Source organism: Anopheles moucheti, chromosome 3 (genome assembly GCF_943734755.1).
Source record: "Anopheles moucheti chromosome 3, idAnoMoucSN_F20_07, whole genome shotgun sequence".
Lineage (NCBI taxonomy): Eukaryota > Metazoa > Arthropoda > Insecta > Diptera > Culicidae > Anopheles > Anopheles moucheti.
The window spans coordinates 78,082,874-78,099,246 of record NC_069141.1 but is presented as its reverse complement, the minus strand read 5'-3'; the positions used below and the strand labels follow the sequence as shown (position 1 = coordinate 78,099,246).

The 16,373-nt window shown below is 44.7% G+C and overlaps 1 protein-coding gene across 1 annotated transcript in view; it reads left to right on the top strand.

Moving 5' to 3' along the window:
* LOC128303025 (zwei Ig domain protein zig-8) overlaps positions 1 to 16,373 on the top strand; it is a 123,740-nt gene that overhangs the window by 93,292 nt on the left and 14,075 nt on the right. The window contains exon 6 of the mRNA XM_053039877.1: positions 5,044 to 5,257. Within this exon, the coding sequence (XP_052895837.1) occupies positions 5,044 to 5,257 (214 nt within the window). The remainder of the gene's footprint in view (positions 1 to 5,043; positions 5,258 to 16,373) is intronic.

The following is a 16,373-nucleotide window of genomic DNA, read 5'->3' as shown; positions in this document are numbered from 1 at the left end:
CATCTCTCGAGCGATGCTTTTTGGGATGTTGTAGTTTATTTTTCCGTTACATCCGCTCCGCTTCATTCGATAAAAGGCTGAGTGAGAGGTGAGGGCTTGATAGCAAGGCCATAGCATTACCATGTTGTAATGAAGCATGTAAACCAATCTGTTCCAATCATGAAGTGGAGAAGAAGCTACGAACAAGCGAGACTTGCTACTACTTGCTTGGCTGGCGCTTATCGGCGGTATCGCAACTCCTACGCAATAATGTTTTCTATTTTGTTAGCCTGCCAACAGACCCTCCCTTCACCAAGCAAAACAAGGTTGACAATTGCACGCCGAAAGCGACACACAAATAGGAACAGAAATGAAACCATACAGCGCGCAACAACCATTTGCTGATCAAAATTTATCGCCCACCAAATTAAGCTTATCGCTTCGAAACCGGTACCTACCCCCTCCCCGTACCGGGTGTCTGGTGTCCACCCGAACACTCCTGTTTGTGTTTGCCGATATTTCGGGCGACTAACCGATTTTCTGCCCAATCAACTGTTTTTTTCTTCTTTGCTTTTGCTTTGCCCTTCTCTGTCGCTCTGCATTGCGCTCGCTGCAGCAAGCAACCGATGACGCAACCGATCGGCACCGTGCGGTAACAGCAATCAAGAAAGGAACCTCGGCCCACTCGAGTTGGCCGCCACCCAATAACCCGACTCCGCTTTTCCCGACCCCGGTGATGCTATCACGAGCGCCACGGCACGCCTGTCGTGCTGCTGTTGCGAGATAGAAACATTAACAAGCGGCACCCTCCCCCCCCACCAATCGATAAGAAACAAATTGTCGGCAGGCTCAAACTAAATCCTGTGGCTGATTCGTGCGGCATGCCGGCTTTTCCGTTGGCAAATCCGATCAACAATGAAGTGAAGATAACCGGCCCTGAAGACTTTTAACCCACCGTGGATTAGTTGGGACAGATGGCATGGAAAAAAAACCCCCCGGCCACAATGAGGTGTGCTCACAGGGCGCTAACACTAATAATGCTTTACCAGCACGATGCGAACTTTCAGCATTTCTTTGCCGACAGAAAATTCTGCTTTAATTGCCACCCATCGGTTCGAATTGAGTTCGGTTTTTGTGAACTGTGAAAAGTTTTCCATCTTTCTACGGTGTGATGGTATTCGGTGCCATTTTTTCTTTCAATTTAACAATCACCCACAACAGTGCTGCGAAGGACAGGGTAAAGGGACTCGTTTTGGGAGGGAGGGGGGGGGGATGTTGGTGGCTAATTGGGTGTCGCCCCGTGAAAATTGATGACAACCGTTGAGCGAACACGAAATGGTCAAACTTTCCAGACGGTTGTCAAACGGTTGAATCGATTCGGCACAAACGAAGCACCAACGAGGAACGCAAAATCCCTTTCGATTAATTCACGAATTGGCTTACTTTGGGTTGCTATTTTTGGAACAACAAAACAGAAAAGAAATATCCATCGAATGAATTGCAATCATCGGTTTCGTTTATTTGCACCGGGGTTTTCCCTCTTTTTGTGTCGCTCTCTCTCTCTCTCTCTCCGCTTTTGGTGAAGCAAAAATAAGTTTTACAAAAAAAAGTGCACCCCACCCGTAAGCCCTTTTTATTGCCTCTGGTCGGGTGGTGAACGTGATCGAAGGAGAATGTGCACATTTTACATATTTACAGTCGCCATATTGCGTCCTACAACCCCATGGGTGAAGTGAAGCGATCATGTTAAACCCCGACAGTGGAGATGATGGAACAAATTTTGGCGAGGAAATGATGAAAAGGTCACCATCGGAAAAAAATTAATCCACCAATTCATATCAAGTTCAAACGGGAACGTAATGCTTTCGTAATGATTTGGAGCAATATACTTGTTTTTTTGTTTGCGACCGGTTGTTCTGAAACAAATTTCCCATTAGTGTTCTCGCTGGCCCTTGTTTTAATTTATCCTTTCATTTTGCAATGTTTGTTTTTGTGTGCTTTCTGCAAGAACAGCTAATTTATTTCAACACCAGCAAAAAGGATCATTAACAATTTTCTCTTTTAACATTTATTTGTTTTATATTTTTAACTCAAATTACAAATTTTGGAGTTTAAAATTTGTATCATAATTAATGCTTGACTTTAACGTATATAATCTATGATAAGAGTTCTACAAATTGTTCAAAAACATAGAACTAAATCCTCTTAATAGATGATAAAAAAAACAAAAATAGTTCGAAAACTATTCATGGTACAAATATTGATCTTTACGATCACTGATCTGTTTAGTTTCGCTGAGACGAAAACACAATTAAATTTCATGTAAAAGTGTTACTGTGTTAAATTAAATATTAGCAACAATGAAATATCATTATAACATTTAAAAACGTTTCACACAAATTCCTAGCTTAGATAAAGAAGTTATCGAATCTCTAGCCTTGTTCCTTGTTGATATTGCAATGATTGAAATTGGCCTAACATTGTTTTCATGGCCTTAAGTTGGTCTAATATCCACAACTCGTATACAAAAAGGCTGTCTTCATTGAAAACAATTGAAATGTTCCAAAACTTGTAGCAAACTGCTCCAACAAGCTATTTGTTTTCTAACAAAATTATAAAAAGATGGCAAGCAATTATGAATAGAAACATTCTGTTGGAAACTGATTTTATGAACCATTACATAAGATATGGAAATAAACCACAACCATTGAACGCCAAACAACACAGCATAAACTGGAAATTCCCCAATAGTTACACCCTCCATCGTACGTAGTTTACATCAAAAGAAATTTTTCATTCAATTTAGAAAGGAAAACCATTGTCGTTAGCTGTAAGTGAGTTTTGGGTATCGGCTCACAACCCATCAACGGGAAACCGCTCCACCGGCATGCCGGTTGATAGCGTGTAGCAACAAACACTACGGCAATTCCATTCCTCAAAGCACACTATGGCATGGTTCCGTTCCACCGAAGGCAAGTATGTGACGGGTTGAACAATTAAGCCACAAATTGAAATTTGGAGCCTTACGCTCGTGTAATGTGAGGTTTTACCCGAACCCAGAAGTACCATTAAAGTGTCCGTCGGGGGGGGCACACAGGGTGGTTTCGGTTTTACTGCTCCTTCCTACATAACCGACCGTCAAAGTGTCAAATTCAAACTTCTGGCACAATCTAATCAATTCCGCACGCCGCTCGGCAGCGGTAGCACCAGTGGCACTACCAACCAATACACGAACGACACGGACACGGAACGGTTTCTTAACTAGCAATTACGCTGTAAATCGAGGAACAATGTCGGCTAGAACCATTGTCGGTGCCTCCCATTCCACGCAAACCCCCCCCTTCCCCCGGGGCAGGTTTGTCGAGGGTCTGTTATGTTATGTTCGAAGAATTTTAAAAAGAAACAGCACAAGAAATGCAGGACACCAAATGCACATTCAGCCATTTTGTCCACATACACCGAACAAAAAAAAAACAACACGAAAGACAACCGAACAAACAAAGCGCAGCTAACCAACCGCCATTGTTTCCAATGGCCATTGCACAAATGTTTGTCGCCGATTGAAATAACAACAAAATGGCGCACTAGAGAAGCGCCATTCACAGTCAAATCGTGGGGTGCGATTGTTGGCGAAGTAATGAGCGAAGGCACACCAACAAAAAAAAAGCAACGCTGCCAAATTCCAATTACGCTTAATGTTCGCTGGTCGTTATGGAAATGGGTTTGGTTTTTCGAAATTTTCGTCCATCCGTTCGTACTTGGCGATTCGGTGAAGATTCGTGTTGCTTTGTGTGTGTGCGTGTGCTTCGGTTTATCCTTCAGTTCCTGGCAAAAATTGAAACAATCAACCTAACTAAGGCATCCCGACCCCCAGCCCAGCCGATGAATCGATCCGCCACTGCCAACCGTGGTGCGGAAGTGAATGAAATGAAACGGAAGCGTTACCGGGCTCGTACAGGGGGTTTTTTTCGACGAGTTTTAACCCGATCCCGACGCTGTTGCAATTTTGTTGGAAGCTTTTCCGTTCCTCCCGAGGATCACCTTTTGGTCGAACGACAGTAAAAAAAAAACATCCACCACGTGGCAGGCAAATGAACGGTTCCCAGTGACGGTTGGTGCCGAATCACTCCCAAGAGTTCGATTCCGATGCTTGAAAACTTCCAATTGAAAGAGTTAAACACACTTGCCATCCCCTTGCCATACCGGTGCTTGATGTGGTCGCTCCATTATTTTGTGCCATTTTGTGTCAATTTCTGTTCTATTCTCTCTCTCTCTCTTACTTTCTCGCTTCTTGGTGGCAAACCGCGACCAAGCTGTAGCCCTAGCAGGGAGGAAGGAAATTGATTTTCCATTCATGTATCCCCTCCCAGAACCGTGGCAGGAAATTAAGCATGGGTTTTTCTTTTGCTCGAGCGTTTCTTTTCCTTTTCGCTTCACACGATCGGGTCGGGTCGGTGATTTCCTGTCCCAGTACGCGGTTTAGATGAAAGTTTCTATTGTCTTGAGTAAGACTACCCGGCAAAAAAAAATAAAGTTCTACCGAATGAAGTGAAATTCTCTTATAAGGGTGGTTTTGACGCATAATGAGGCAATGATTTTGTCGTGTCACGAAGAAATGTTCCATTGGTCTGCAGCACCCTTTTTTAAGTGAACGTGCACGTATGATCGTGCTGCGTTATTTCTAATGCTTTATTATAACTGAGAACTTAATGGTTATTGCTTTCGATTGGACCAAAGTATTTCGGTAATAAAAATAATGCTCTCACCTAGCATTACAAAATATCAATTTTCTTGCTTCAAAAATCATTTTTATCGAAGGTCTAAACGTTTCGCACCATTTTTATGGCCAAGTTCATTACCGGAAACGTTTCAATTACCAACAGATTCGTTTAGAACTTTTCCGTGCTGAGATTGATGATAGAAAGCTTCTTGTTTTTTGCTACGTCCGCTTCAATCTATTGAGTGCCTTTCAAGATATTCCAAATAACTTGTATCGACCATCGTGCCTGGTGTACTAATTTAGACCGATGTCCTTCTCTTCTTTTTTTGCACCATCGCCCACAGAGTCCACAGCCACCCCAGTACGTGTACTGGCAGCGTAACGATCGGATGATCAACTACGATGACTCGAGGCGAGACATCACCATCGAAACGACGCCCGGTCCACGGACGCAGAGCCGCCTCATCATCCGGGAGCCGCAAATCAACGACTCGGGCAACTACACCTGCTCGGCCAGCAACACGGAACCGGCCAGCATATACGTGTTCGTGTCCAAAGGTAAGTTAATGTTGCACATGTTTCTTCGCTTTCCTGAGAATTGATGGATTGATGGAGGAGATAGTATGAAAGTTCCGTTAGCTTTTAAGATTAGCTTCCCGGATGGGATGAGATTTTCTTTCGAACGGTAGAGAAAAACTCACCACCACCAACTTGATCCTATCGACCAAATCTACTGCCGTACACACACACACACCGTACAAGTTCGGAACAGGACAACTTCATTTCACTTACACAGCGCCATTGTTGTCGCGCTTTGTTACCCATTACTGACCTTCTTCGGCTTCGGGGTTCGCCCTTCAAGGGCGACATCTTGTGGCACTGTTTGCGTGTGCCCCGGCATTGAAAGTTCTCACCGACTGTCTGTTCTGCCGTACGCGCGGTAGACTACTCATGGACCACCCCACGTGCCGGCCACCGCGTGTGATGAATGGACAAAGTTGTTGAAATTTATTAGGCCAACACCTTATCGCCTAATTACTATTCAGAGACTTAATTATGCCCGAAAGTTTGCCACCCCCAAAACACTCCCGCTCCAGCGTGCAACCCACCCCCTGCTGATGCGTCACCGATAGAGAAAGTTTTTCAAGCTCCCCGTTGGGTGGTTGGTGTTGCTGTTTTGCTACTTCCACCACAACTTGTGGAGTGTTACCTGAGGGATGGGATGGTACTTTTTTTCCTGATGTACCTTCCGATCCATGTACATCATTCTGGGTGGTTCGTTTGGGAGTGTAGTGTTAGTAGTTTTGGGAGATGTTATCAGCAAAATGGAACATGCTGTTCTCTTTCGTCCAAACGCACCAACTAAACCATTGTTGTGGTAGTTGCAGTGATTGACAGTTTCGTACTTGTCTACATGAAAAAACTTGTATGTTTCAAGGAAAATAGGAAAAGGAAAGGAAGGAGGAAAATGTTTCAAGTGTTCGGGGGAAGGTAGGATGTGCTTGATTGTACTTAGTTGTACTTAGTTTAGTACAAGTGGAAATGTACTGGTTATCTATTTTACTTTGGATTTTAATGGATTAATCACAATATTATTGAACCCTGTATCATTCCTTGAGCTTCTTCCTTTTTATCTAAAATACGAATAATTATGTAAACATTTACAGGGTTACATGATTATTCTTTTATATTACTTCAAAGGACATGTTTTTAAAACAAATCCTCAATGCAACTGTCAAAGCAGTTTGACACCCCTGGACGCCAGGGAAGTAACGGTTATTTCCGGCAGATGGCGACAGCGATATACACGAATAGTTTCCTGTTGAAGGGTCTCTTTTTATTCGGACTGATCACATTAAGAGGCATTAAATTTGAACGAGTGCAAGTAAAACCGTGCTAACTAAAATTGTGTCATAAAAATCGTCCAAAAATCCGACAGGAACCTTACGTTGCGAGAAAGGTTACGACCCGTTATCCAGCGTTAAGAAAAAGAGCAGTAACAAAAGGATGGAGAAAAAGATTGGAAAACGTGTTAAAGTGTGGTATCAAATAAATTTTTAAAGTCCTTTTATAGTACATTAAATACAAAATAAAAGTACAATATTGAAATCTAGTACTAAACGAGTCAGAAATGTAAATTTCTAATACTAGTATCTTGCAATTGTAATATACTTTCATGTATTAGTAAATGATGTTTACAGCAACCCAATTTTGAAAATTTCTAAGTATCGATTTGTATTCATAACTGTTTTACAGTTTCACCAGATATATTTGAAAACTTCAACAAAACAGCAATGTTTTGTTTGCACATGCTGGCTGCATCACCTAGAGATAGCTCACTTACAGCGTGAAAATAATTTGTTTTTCATTCCGCTTCTCGCACAAAGTCCAAACAAACAGCTCCAAACAACGGCAACACTTTGGCAACGGCAAGTTTATGCGCACAGCAAAATAACAGCACGCTGCATGAACAAATTAACGATAATCCATATTCCAGCACACCCCAATCCAAGATTTCTCCCCGCACAAGCGGTTCGGTAGAACATTAGTGCTTAATTTAAAAGCACATCTTCCGAGTGTTCGCTTGCCATCACCGAAACAACTCTCATTTCCCTTGACAAATCTATACGGCTGCCAGTCGTGCCGCAAACTCCGCAACAAACTAATCCTTCGCCCCCCGCGTCCACAGCCCTGGAACAGCCCGGGCTGGTGGTGTTTCGTGTTGGTTCATCTAAAGCACACCAGGAAAGATAAGCGACCGCAAAACCACCCGAGAAGAAAAACAAATCGAACCCGTGCCAACTTCCGGGCCGTGCTCCCCGGAGCTGAATGGATGAAATTAATTTACCCACCCAGTGCCTGATCGCACAACCACGTGGTCGCTTATTTATCTCATCGTTCCGTACGATCGCTACATTTGTTAAGCTTTTTTTTTTTGTTCGAGAATGAGTATTTTTCTTCTTTTTTTGTGTGTTGCCGTTTGACTCGTGAGCAATTGTTAGTGCGTGCGTGCGTGATGGAATGGCAAAATGTGGGAATGTATTGGGCTCCATTCATCCTGTTCGCCCAGTTGCGTCCCCCTGCCTGCTCCCCAAACCCATCGAACTTCTGCTGCTTTTTGGCCCAAAAACGACCGGAAACAAGTTGCCGAGCATAACTTTTCCCGTCACCAGTGGTAAAGGTGTGAATCTACAGCACACCATCGAGACAGATCCGGAAAGGTTAGGGAAACACGGGGGCACACAGTTACACAAACACCGCCTAACCCGAACGGAACGCAAAATCACTATCACCATCACCATTCGATGGTTGTTTTTCTTTGTGGCGTTCGGCGCACGATGAATCAATCTGTCCCGGCGGAGAAGGAGAGGCGAGTCGAACTCCGATTTGGTGGTCGATTTCCCGGAAGCGTCCCGCACCAATCGCCTGTCAGCCCACGTGGCTAATTGAGTCGTCACAGAGTCGCGTGGACTAAGAGTCGATTAGGTAAATTATGGAAGCATTTCCCGCCCTGCAACCACCACCAGTGTTGTTGGTAGCGGAGTCAAGAGCATTAGCAGGATTTTGGGCGGGAGGAGAGAAAAGTTTGAATTGATTCGAAACGAGGGAAACGATTGCTGTTTCATCAAAAAGTTGTGGCGAAATAAAAATACCCCGTATATGACAGGAACATGTCTAGCGATTTACTATATATTCAGCGTTCATTACGGCGCACTTTGTGATGGAACTTTTCTAGTGCCTGGAAGCCATGACGTCATAAGCGTTAGTCGTAAAAGTTTTTCTTTGGGCTGGGTTATGGCACAACTTGCATTAATTAGATAAATTAATAACTCACACAAAAATAGTTATATGTAAAGGAAAACTTCTTTTCACAAAATTGCTGACAACTTTCATTGGGCCCAAAATTATTTTAGTTAGAAGTGTAAGATGTTTGCAAGTGAAAAAAATATTTTTGCTTTATATAAGTTATATTTCAATACCTAAGATAAACCAGTGTCAGTTTCCTCTAGCCTTTCTGTATGGTAAATTGGTATTGTTATTCTCTTCGTAATTCTCTTTAAATAAATTTCCAAATAATCTCTCTAAAAACTATTGCACAAACTGAACAAAACGATAATATAGGAAAAATTTTCCTATATAGGAAATAAGCCCAATAGTTTGATGTAGAATGTTTTATTTAAAAAAAACTAATAAAATAAGTTGCTCGTGCTGTAAAATCCTATTTCACAAACTACAAACAATAACAAAAAAAAAAGCCATTTCTACGAACTGCCGGGAAGCTCCAAATGAGCATTTTATTACATCGACCGCACACACTCACAAGATTGCAAAAACATTACAATGAATTGAACAAGTTTTTAAAAGCCCCCGGGTAATACATAAGTAAAATGGATAGAATCCACTTTTTCCGACCCTGGCGGCACCATTGCGAATGGTGCATTTGTAACTTAAGCTTGCCACCCCCTGCACCCCCTTTTCCTTACCGATCGGCGAGTTCCATCCAACCGAGCGTTAGTAACTTAAATGACAACTTTACTCCAATGCCGTGAGCCGTAAGTTCCGAGAGTTACGGCGTTGATTGCACCCGGTTTGCGAATGTTTTCGGACTGGACCGAATACCGATGGGGGGGGCTGGTCAACTTCAGCGCACAGCAAAACTGCACGATTAAGAAACTTACTTACCGCGCTGGACTGGCGAGGTTCAGAATTGGCCGGAAGTAGACTAAACCCAACGCAACGAAGAAAAAAAAAACACCTCCTCAACACACATACCCACAATGTCATTACAACGTGAAAGAACCCCCCGGAACTGGTGGCGGGTGTGGAACTGCTTAGCTTTCGCAAACCTCGCAGAAAAGCTGCTGGCTCTCTCTGCAAAAAGGGTGGATAAAACCCCCGTTTTTTTGCTGCATTCAGAAACATTCACCAAAGCGTACAATAAAACTGCATTCACACTGCTTCGGCTCTGGATGGCCTCCAGGGCGGGAAACACTTAGTTGAGCAAGAACAAAAGACAACCAGCCGCGGATGCACACAGCAACAACAAAAAAAGCGCCCAAGCACAGGGCGCGATTGCATACATTTTACGCGCCCAACACACTCCCGTGACCCCGGACGGTACGCTTCGAAATTCCGCTGCCACCGTGCGCCGCCACCTTTCGCCACCGGAGGCTGCGAAAAGGAGTGCAAAACTTGCAACCCACTAAATGCACTTTCCTTGCAGTATGCTGCGTTCTGCCAGGGGAGCGAGCGATCCACTCTCAAGGGTTGCACTCCCCCAACAACTGGTGTGTTGGGGTGGGGGTGAGGATATTTTTTTGAAACAAAATGGCACACTCCCACCCACACATACACACACACACAATAACACGTAAAATTAAACGCACGGACCCGGAAGGCGATTGGTGAAAAGTTTCGTGAAGGATTCGCGAACATCGTTCGCCGGAGGAACGAACTGTAAATTGCATTAGAATATAGCGCGCGGGGAAAAATCCGAGTGCGCACGGCAGTTCCCACGGCATTCCGACTGTGTTGAGCGCGTTGTGTCGTGCGAGGAAAAACTCGCACACCCCAACTCCATCACTTTTTTTTTTTACTCGCCCCTTCCGGGGGGTCCTCCGTAGTACAATGGCGAGTAATGCTGGAAGTTTTCCTTCCATCGCGTGGTGCTGTATCTCTGTAGTCGAACCGTATACACTCGCAGATTGCACGATGATGACCATGTTAAGAACTCGTTGGTTCGTTCCCGTCACCACCGGAACTCCCAGCCCGATGCGATGGAATTTCAACCCCTGTACTGGCCAACCGATGTGATTTTAATGGAAGCAACAACAAAAAAAAAGTACCATTCACGCTATCCACATTGAACATGAAGACTGCCACCGTTGGTGGTGGGACGAACGTAACACGGTCGGGATCGTACGATCGGGTGGGAAAGCTGGGAAACTTTTCATCGATACGGCGCTACCCCTAACGAGCAGCTTAATGGGACGGCATTAACAAGAAATTATTAACATTCCGTCGGAAAATCCGCTTTTTTCCCCACCGGACTGAAGAGTGGGGCAGTTACGGCGGCGCGACCATAGTTGGAATAATGAATTTTTCCGCAACTTCACCGTGTGGACGGGTTAGCAGACGGGTGTGCAACAATTTTGAAATACTGCCAATAATTTTACACTTTCATCCTACTGGGGGATTTCCTCCCCACTGGGGGAGGCTGCGAGTTTTCCGAGGTGTGACTTGCCATTTTCGGTATTGCGGGCTATCTTCCTTCACGCGCCATCCTTTCATTCGGCTTCGCGCAAAGCTGCTCACTGTGCCGTGAGATGATTAATTCGAAGTAAGTAATTTCCAATGCCCACCACAATGGCCTTTCAAGAGCGGTGGGTCTGAAAGCTTTCGGCCGACAAAAATAAACGAATATGGTAATGATTTTACAGCCTGAATTGTGTTTAAAAACTTTGACCCCTTTTGCATTGTGTGCGAGGAAATTCCCACCAACCATCGAAAGGAATCATTTTAACCGGTACGCCATATTGAGGTACGATTATTATTCCTACCTTTCTGCTACTGTCCTTTTTGCACTGTGCTGGTTTGCCATACCACCCCCCTCTCTGTACTGGAAACATTCTAGTCGAAGGGTTGATTAAAACCCGGGCTTCACTCGTCGACTGCCAGTTGTGCAAGTGGAAAGCTACCCAGATGCCCAGTGAGGGAAAACGAGTCAGCAACAAGTTTTAATTAAAACGAACATTCGTTCCGGATTAGGTGGCACGAAATTGGCCGCACCGTACCGGATCGGAATGGGAGGGGGAGGGGGACGAATCCGGAAGGAAGACAACCAATCGATGCTCGGGCACCGAGAGTTGAGGTGAGCATCCGAAAAATTGGAAATTGAAGTTTCAACGAGCAGCCACCAGCAAGCGAAACAGCTTACACAAGGTTGATTAAGGCAGAAGCCCCGTAAGCCCACATCCAGTCCGCACGTCGTCCATTAACCGTTGCGTATTTATTCTGGCCGGGACAAGGGAGACGCCATGCGGTACCAAAGGGGGGTACCGAGTCTCGTACATTAATGCACACCATTTAGGCTACTTTCAGCAAAATCCATCGAGTTCCATTAGGAAGAAAACTTGCACCAGACGAAAAAGTGCTCCACTTGAAGCGATCATGCAGGGCCCCAGATGGGGAGAGGGTATATGCGAGCCAGCAAGGATAACAAAAAAATCAGCATATCTGCCTCGTCAGCAGCACTCACCCCTTTGATGCTACCTGATGGAAGGAAAGTGCCCATTCACACTCATCACTCGTTGCTGGTTAATGTTTCGATCACCAGCACCATTGAAGGCATGGGCGAGAAAAAAAAAGATGAAAACTCACTCAAAAATGGTTTCAATAGGCATCCATTTTTTTTCTCTCTCTCTCTTTATCGCTCTTTTTCCCACTAAGTTTACCTCGCCCCCCTCGCTTTTAATGGAAGGCCAAACTTTGGAAGGCTCTTGTTCCCATTCTTCCCGAGCACTGCAACCAAATTAAAATGCTTCACTTTAACTTCAGGCGCTTTCACCTGCTGGGTATTGTCCTGCTGAAAGGGGTGATAAATTTCATTAGCCACTTTCTACTCCTTCCCCCCATGATGCCATGTCCCGCAAAGACATATTTTGTCTAATTTGATATTATTTTACCCCACGCCGGATGATAGAGTTGTGTTGCGTTTTTTTTTTTTTGGATCGCTTATCGCAGCCACCGTGCCCCGTAACTTTCTAATCAACTTGACCTTGCGCCAGCCGGAAATAGCAACATTAAAAGGTGCCGGACGCACCTGCCGGACGGATTAATTACTTTATTGAATTGCGAAATTTTCGCCAAAGCACAATTATCGACTTTGCGCGACAAGCGATGGCGCCCGGCGGTGCCTTTCCATGGGGTAAGACCGTGTGGGTTTTGGTCGCAAACTGTGTGCGCAACATAACTGAGCACGATTAACGCAAATTGGAAAATAATACCCCCACCGGTGGACCCGGTAGGAAAGGTTTTTTGCCAGATTTCCGGCTGCGTCTGCCGCCATGCCGGGGCAACACCGGGATTCACACCGGCAATCGGTTCTTATCTTCGTTCGGTGCTGAAATTGGATCCCGTTTCCGCGATCTTCCCCGTTTGTACGTGCGCTCCAGCTTCCAGCTTCCTATCGCAACTCACTCGATCTCCGCTTCCACTTTCATGGTCCGGTTGGTTGTTGCGCGCCCGTTCTGTCCACCGGCTAATGCGCGTTGGAAGCTCGAAGATGCGAAATGCAGTAAAATACGATTAGCGTTCATTTTCCGTCGGGGCTGTTCAACGAGGAAGAACACACACCCATACCAAACCAAACATATAATTTCAGGTGGACGAAGCCAAAGCCCATTTGCCGCATGTTTGCCAAGATGCAGAGATAAGTCACAGACTCCTTTGCTAATGTTTTCCGACCAGTCAATTCGGGGCTTTGGAATTTGCGTTTTTTGTGTGCAGTATTCGAAGAATGGGTTTTTGCAATGTTCGGGGATTTGCCACACACTTCGCTGGAGCCTCGAGCGCATCGATCCGTTATTGTGAATTTGCATTTTTACGCTGAATGTATAATTTCAACAATTCAAAATCCCGGTTTTAATGAATTGTGCCATTGAAGGTGCAGAGTGTTTAACACCTAATCTTGATACAAATTAATGTAATTAGGTGATATTATTAAAGAAAACCAGTCTTGAGAAATTTATAAGAAGCGTTAAAAAAGCGTTTTTATATCCTGGAAACATTGCTAAACAAAGCTAGTTTAGGACCTTCTTGTAAATGACCTTTATACATGTGATTAGACACATTTTAAGGCATTCGGTAGACATTATGAGTTGGGATAATAATAAGCCGTTGACAGCATCACGTTTGCTCCCAAACCCTCGTCATGGAACTCGAAACTTTGTGTTACAAACAGAAAGAATTTCCTTAAAGCTAACGGAAAAGCTTACGCTATTGTTGTGGCGAATATTTTTCTTGTCACAGATCGGATGCGGAATATTATCGATGTCTTTGAATTGGGTTGCAATAAATTGCGAACATCGAACGTAAATTCAGGATTTATTAATGTAAAACCTTGCTTGCAAATAATGGGGAGTTTAAATGCTTTTTTAGCATTTTTAGCATTTATGCTTTTAGCATATTAAAAGTGTCACTTGGTGGTATTCCAAACTCCGCTGAGTTAGAGACACTTTTAATAACGATAAAAGGGAATCCAACCAGTTTCAATGATCGTATAACCACAACTAACATCAACACATTGGAAGCTTTTTTCCATGCAAATTTAGCTCAAGCAAACAATTCCAAAACACTTCGTTATTTAACAAACCTCAAACGGGAACAGGATGCAGCTTATCTTTATACCACCCATTTACATTTTGCCCACTCTCCGAAATGTGTTACATCGAAAACAATTTCTCATTACTGCCATGTTGTGCACATCAAAGCACCGTTCGTACCCTTCCAGGAACCGGCAGGAACAAAGGCTTCCACCATAAAAGCTCTTCAATCAATCGCTTGCTACGCTGCAAGCACACAAACATCCTTTTCCGCTGCATTGTAGGATGCATCGTTAGCCTCATGCATTAAAAGCTGCTAACCACTCGGGCAGCTTAAAGGGGGGGGGGGTGGAAAAAAACCAATGCACTCACACACTCACTCACTCAACCCAGCTTGCTTGGAAGCAAAGTGCCATAATCAAAATGCCAACATTAGTGCACGTTTCCATTAGTGGCGCCTCGAACCGTGCGAGCAAAACACACAGAAAGCTTTTCACCGTTCGCTCAGCGCCATTGTTAGGGGCGGCGAGCACACGGTGGGCGAGATTTGTGCCGGATTCAATTATTGGTTCATCGTTTTGTCGTAAACAGATCATCGTCGTATGATGCCGTACACTAGCACACGTGAGAAACGCACACACACCCACGCGCTAACTCATGTTAAGCCGGGAAGGGTCTAAAGCCATGGCAGCGTGTGGGATCGATGTCGAGAAAAAAAGCGCCATCATGGTCACCGGGGGAGAGAGAGAAAAAAAGGATTTGAAAGTAAGCGGATTACCTTTCCATAAAATTACGTCATGATTGGCCAATTGAGAGATGCTACCAAACACGTGGCTGGGAAAAGTGGAAAAGTGAACGCTCATAGTGACTGGCCATTTTACCTTTGCGACCACCACCACCCCATCACACCATCGGTCTAAGCTCGTGCCGGTTGCGATGTGTATCTCTCCGGGTGCTGCCGGAGCGTTGAACTCATCCGTCCGCCATTTTGGACAATGGTACGTAGAAGAAGCAAGAATTTGGACTACATGTGTGATTGAAATTGCCGCTGCTTTGCTGCTATTGAGAGCATATTTTTACAGCAACTTCAACGGACGTTAGCTATCACCTTGTGTTGCTTGTTAGTGTATGAACGGGTTACACACTTTACGCTCAATCGAGCGTAATTCAAACGATACATAGATAGCAAGCGGAACAGCAAAGTTGAACAGAGGGAACTGTAAGTTACTGCTTCAACCGATAAGCGTAAGCGTGAGTTATTTACTGCCCTCTGTTTCCACACTTCCCACACACTCACACCCGCGCAAACACTCTGCATAGGTTTAACTCAGCACACCAGCGCTCTCTGGCGGAAAACTCCGAAAGCTTCCACGGGGCAGCACGATAAAATTATGATCAAAACGAGAATAAGCCCTTTCGGGACGTTGCGAGCGTAGCGAAAGGAAAACAGCCCAGCAAGCTGGTGTCTTGCACGAATCTTTCCCCAAAACTTTTCCCGAAGAATACTTCCCCATCTTCCCGCATATTCGCCCCACACAAACCTCCGGGCACCGGACGGCACCATTTCCGTACGTCGCTCGGACGAGCAAAACTCTCGCACGAAACTATGAAAGTAATAACAATAATGCATGAACCGCCCATGGGAGGAAACTTTAAACATAGCCAAAGTCAATATTGATTCTATCCCGATTCAAACCGCCCCAATAGCCTTCGCAAAGCTCGGTTCCAGTGTACCGATCCGCCAGCTAATCTGAAGAACCATGCCTCCAAGCGGGACGACCAACTTCCACCGGTCCCTCGTAACGGGTTTGGATAGGGAAAAAGTTCTTTCCGAAAAGTAGCAACACAGCAAAAGAAGAAGCAAAAAAACACAAATTTCCCCGATGCCCTGCTAATGCTCTTACCGTGCTTTTTTGCTTGCCACCAGTTTTTTTTCGGACTCACACTTTTCAGTTACTTCACTTTCCGCCAGAAAGTAGTCTAAAAGGTTAAGGATCGTACATGAAGGCTGTGATGAAAACGGGACCGTGATGGTAGCTTCCATCCGTTAAAAATCTCTTCGTGTGTATTTCATACAATGAGCTCACGGGCAACCAAGAACAGCAAAAGCACCGTGACGCATCTTGCCGAAAGATCGAAGTAGACGGCCGTAGATGGCGGGCTATTTAACTTCTTGCGCAAACTTACAATTGAACTATCACGCAAGCTGCCAAACGAACGGAAATCAGCTGCAAAGCGTCACTCGGCATCAAACAGTGGAGGATGCAGCCGCAGGGAGTGCAAAGTGTGCAGCCACGACGTGGATGAGGGTAAAGTTTTCCGGCCCTAGTTTTTCTATCTCTTCTTTTCCC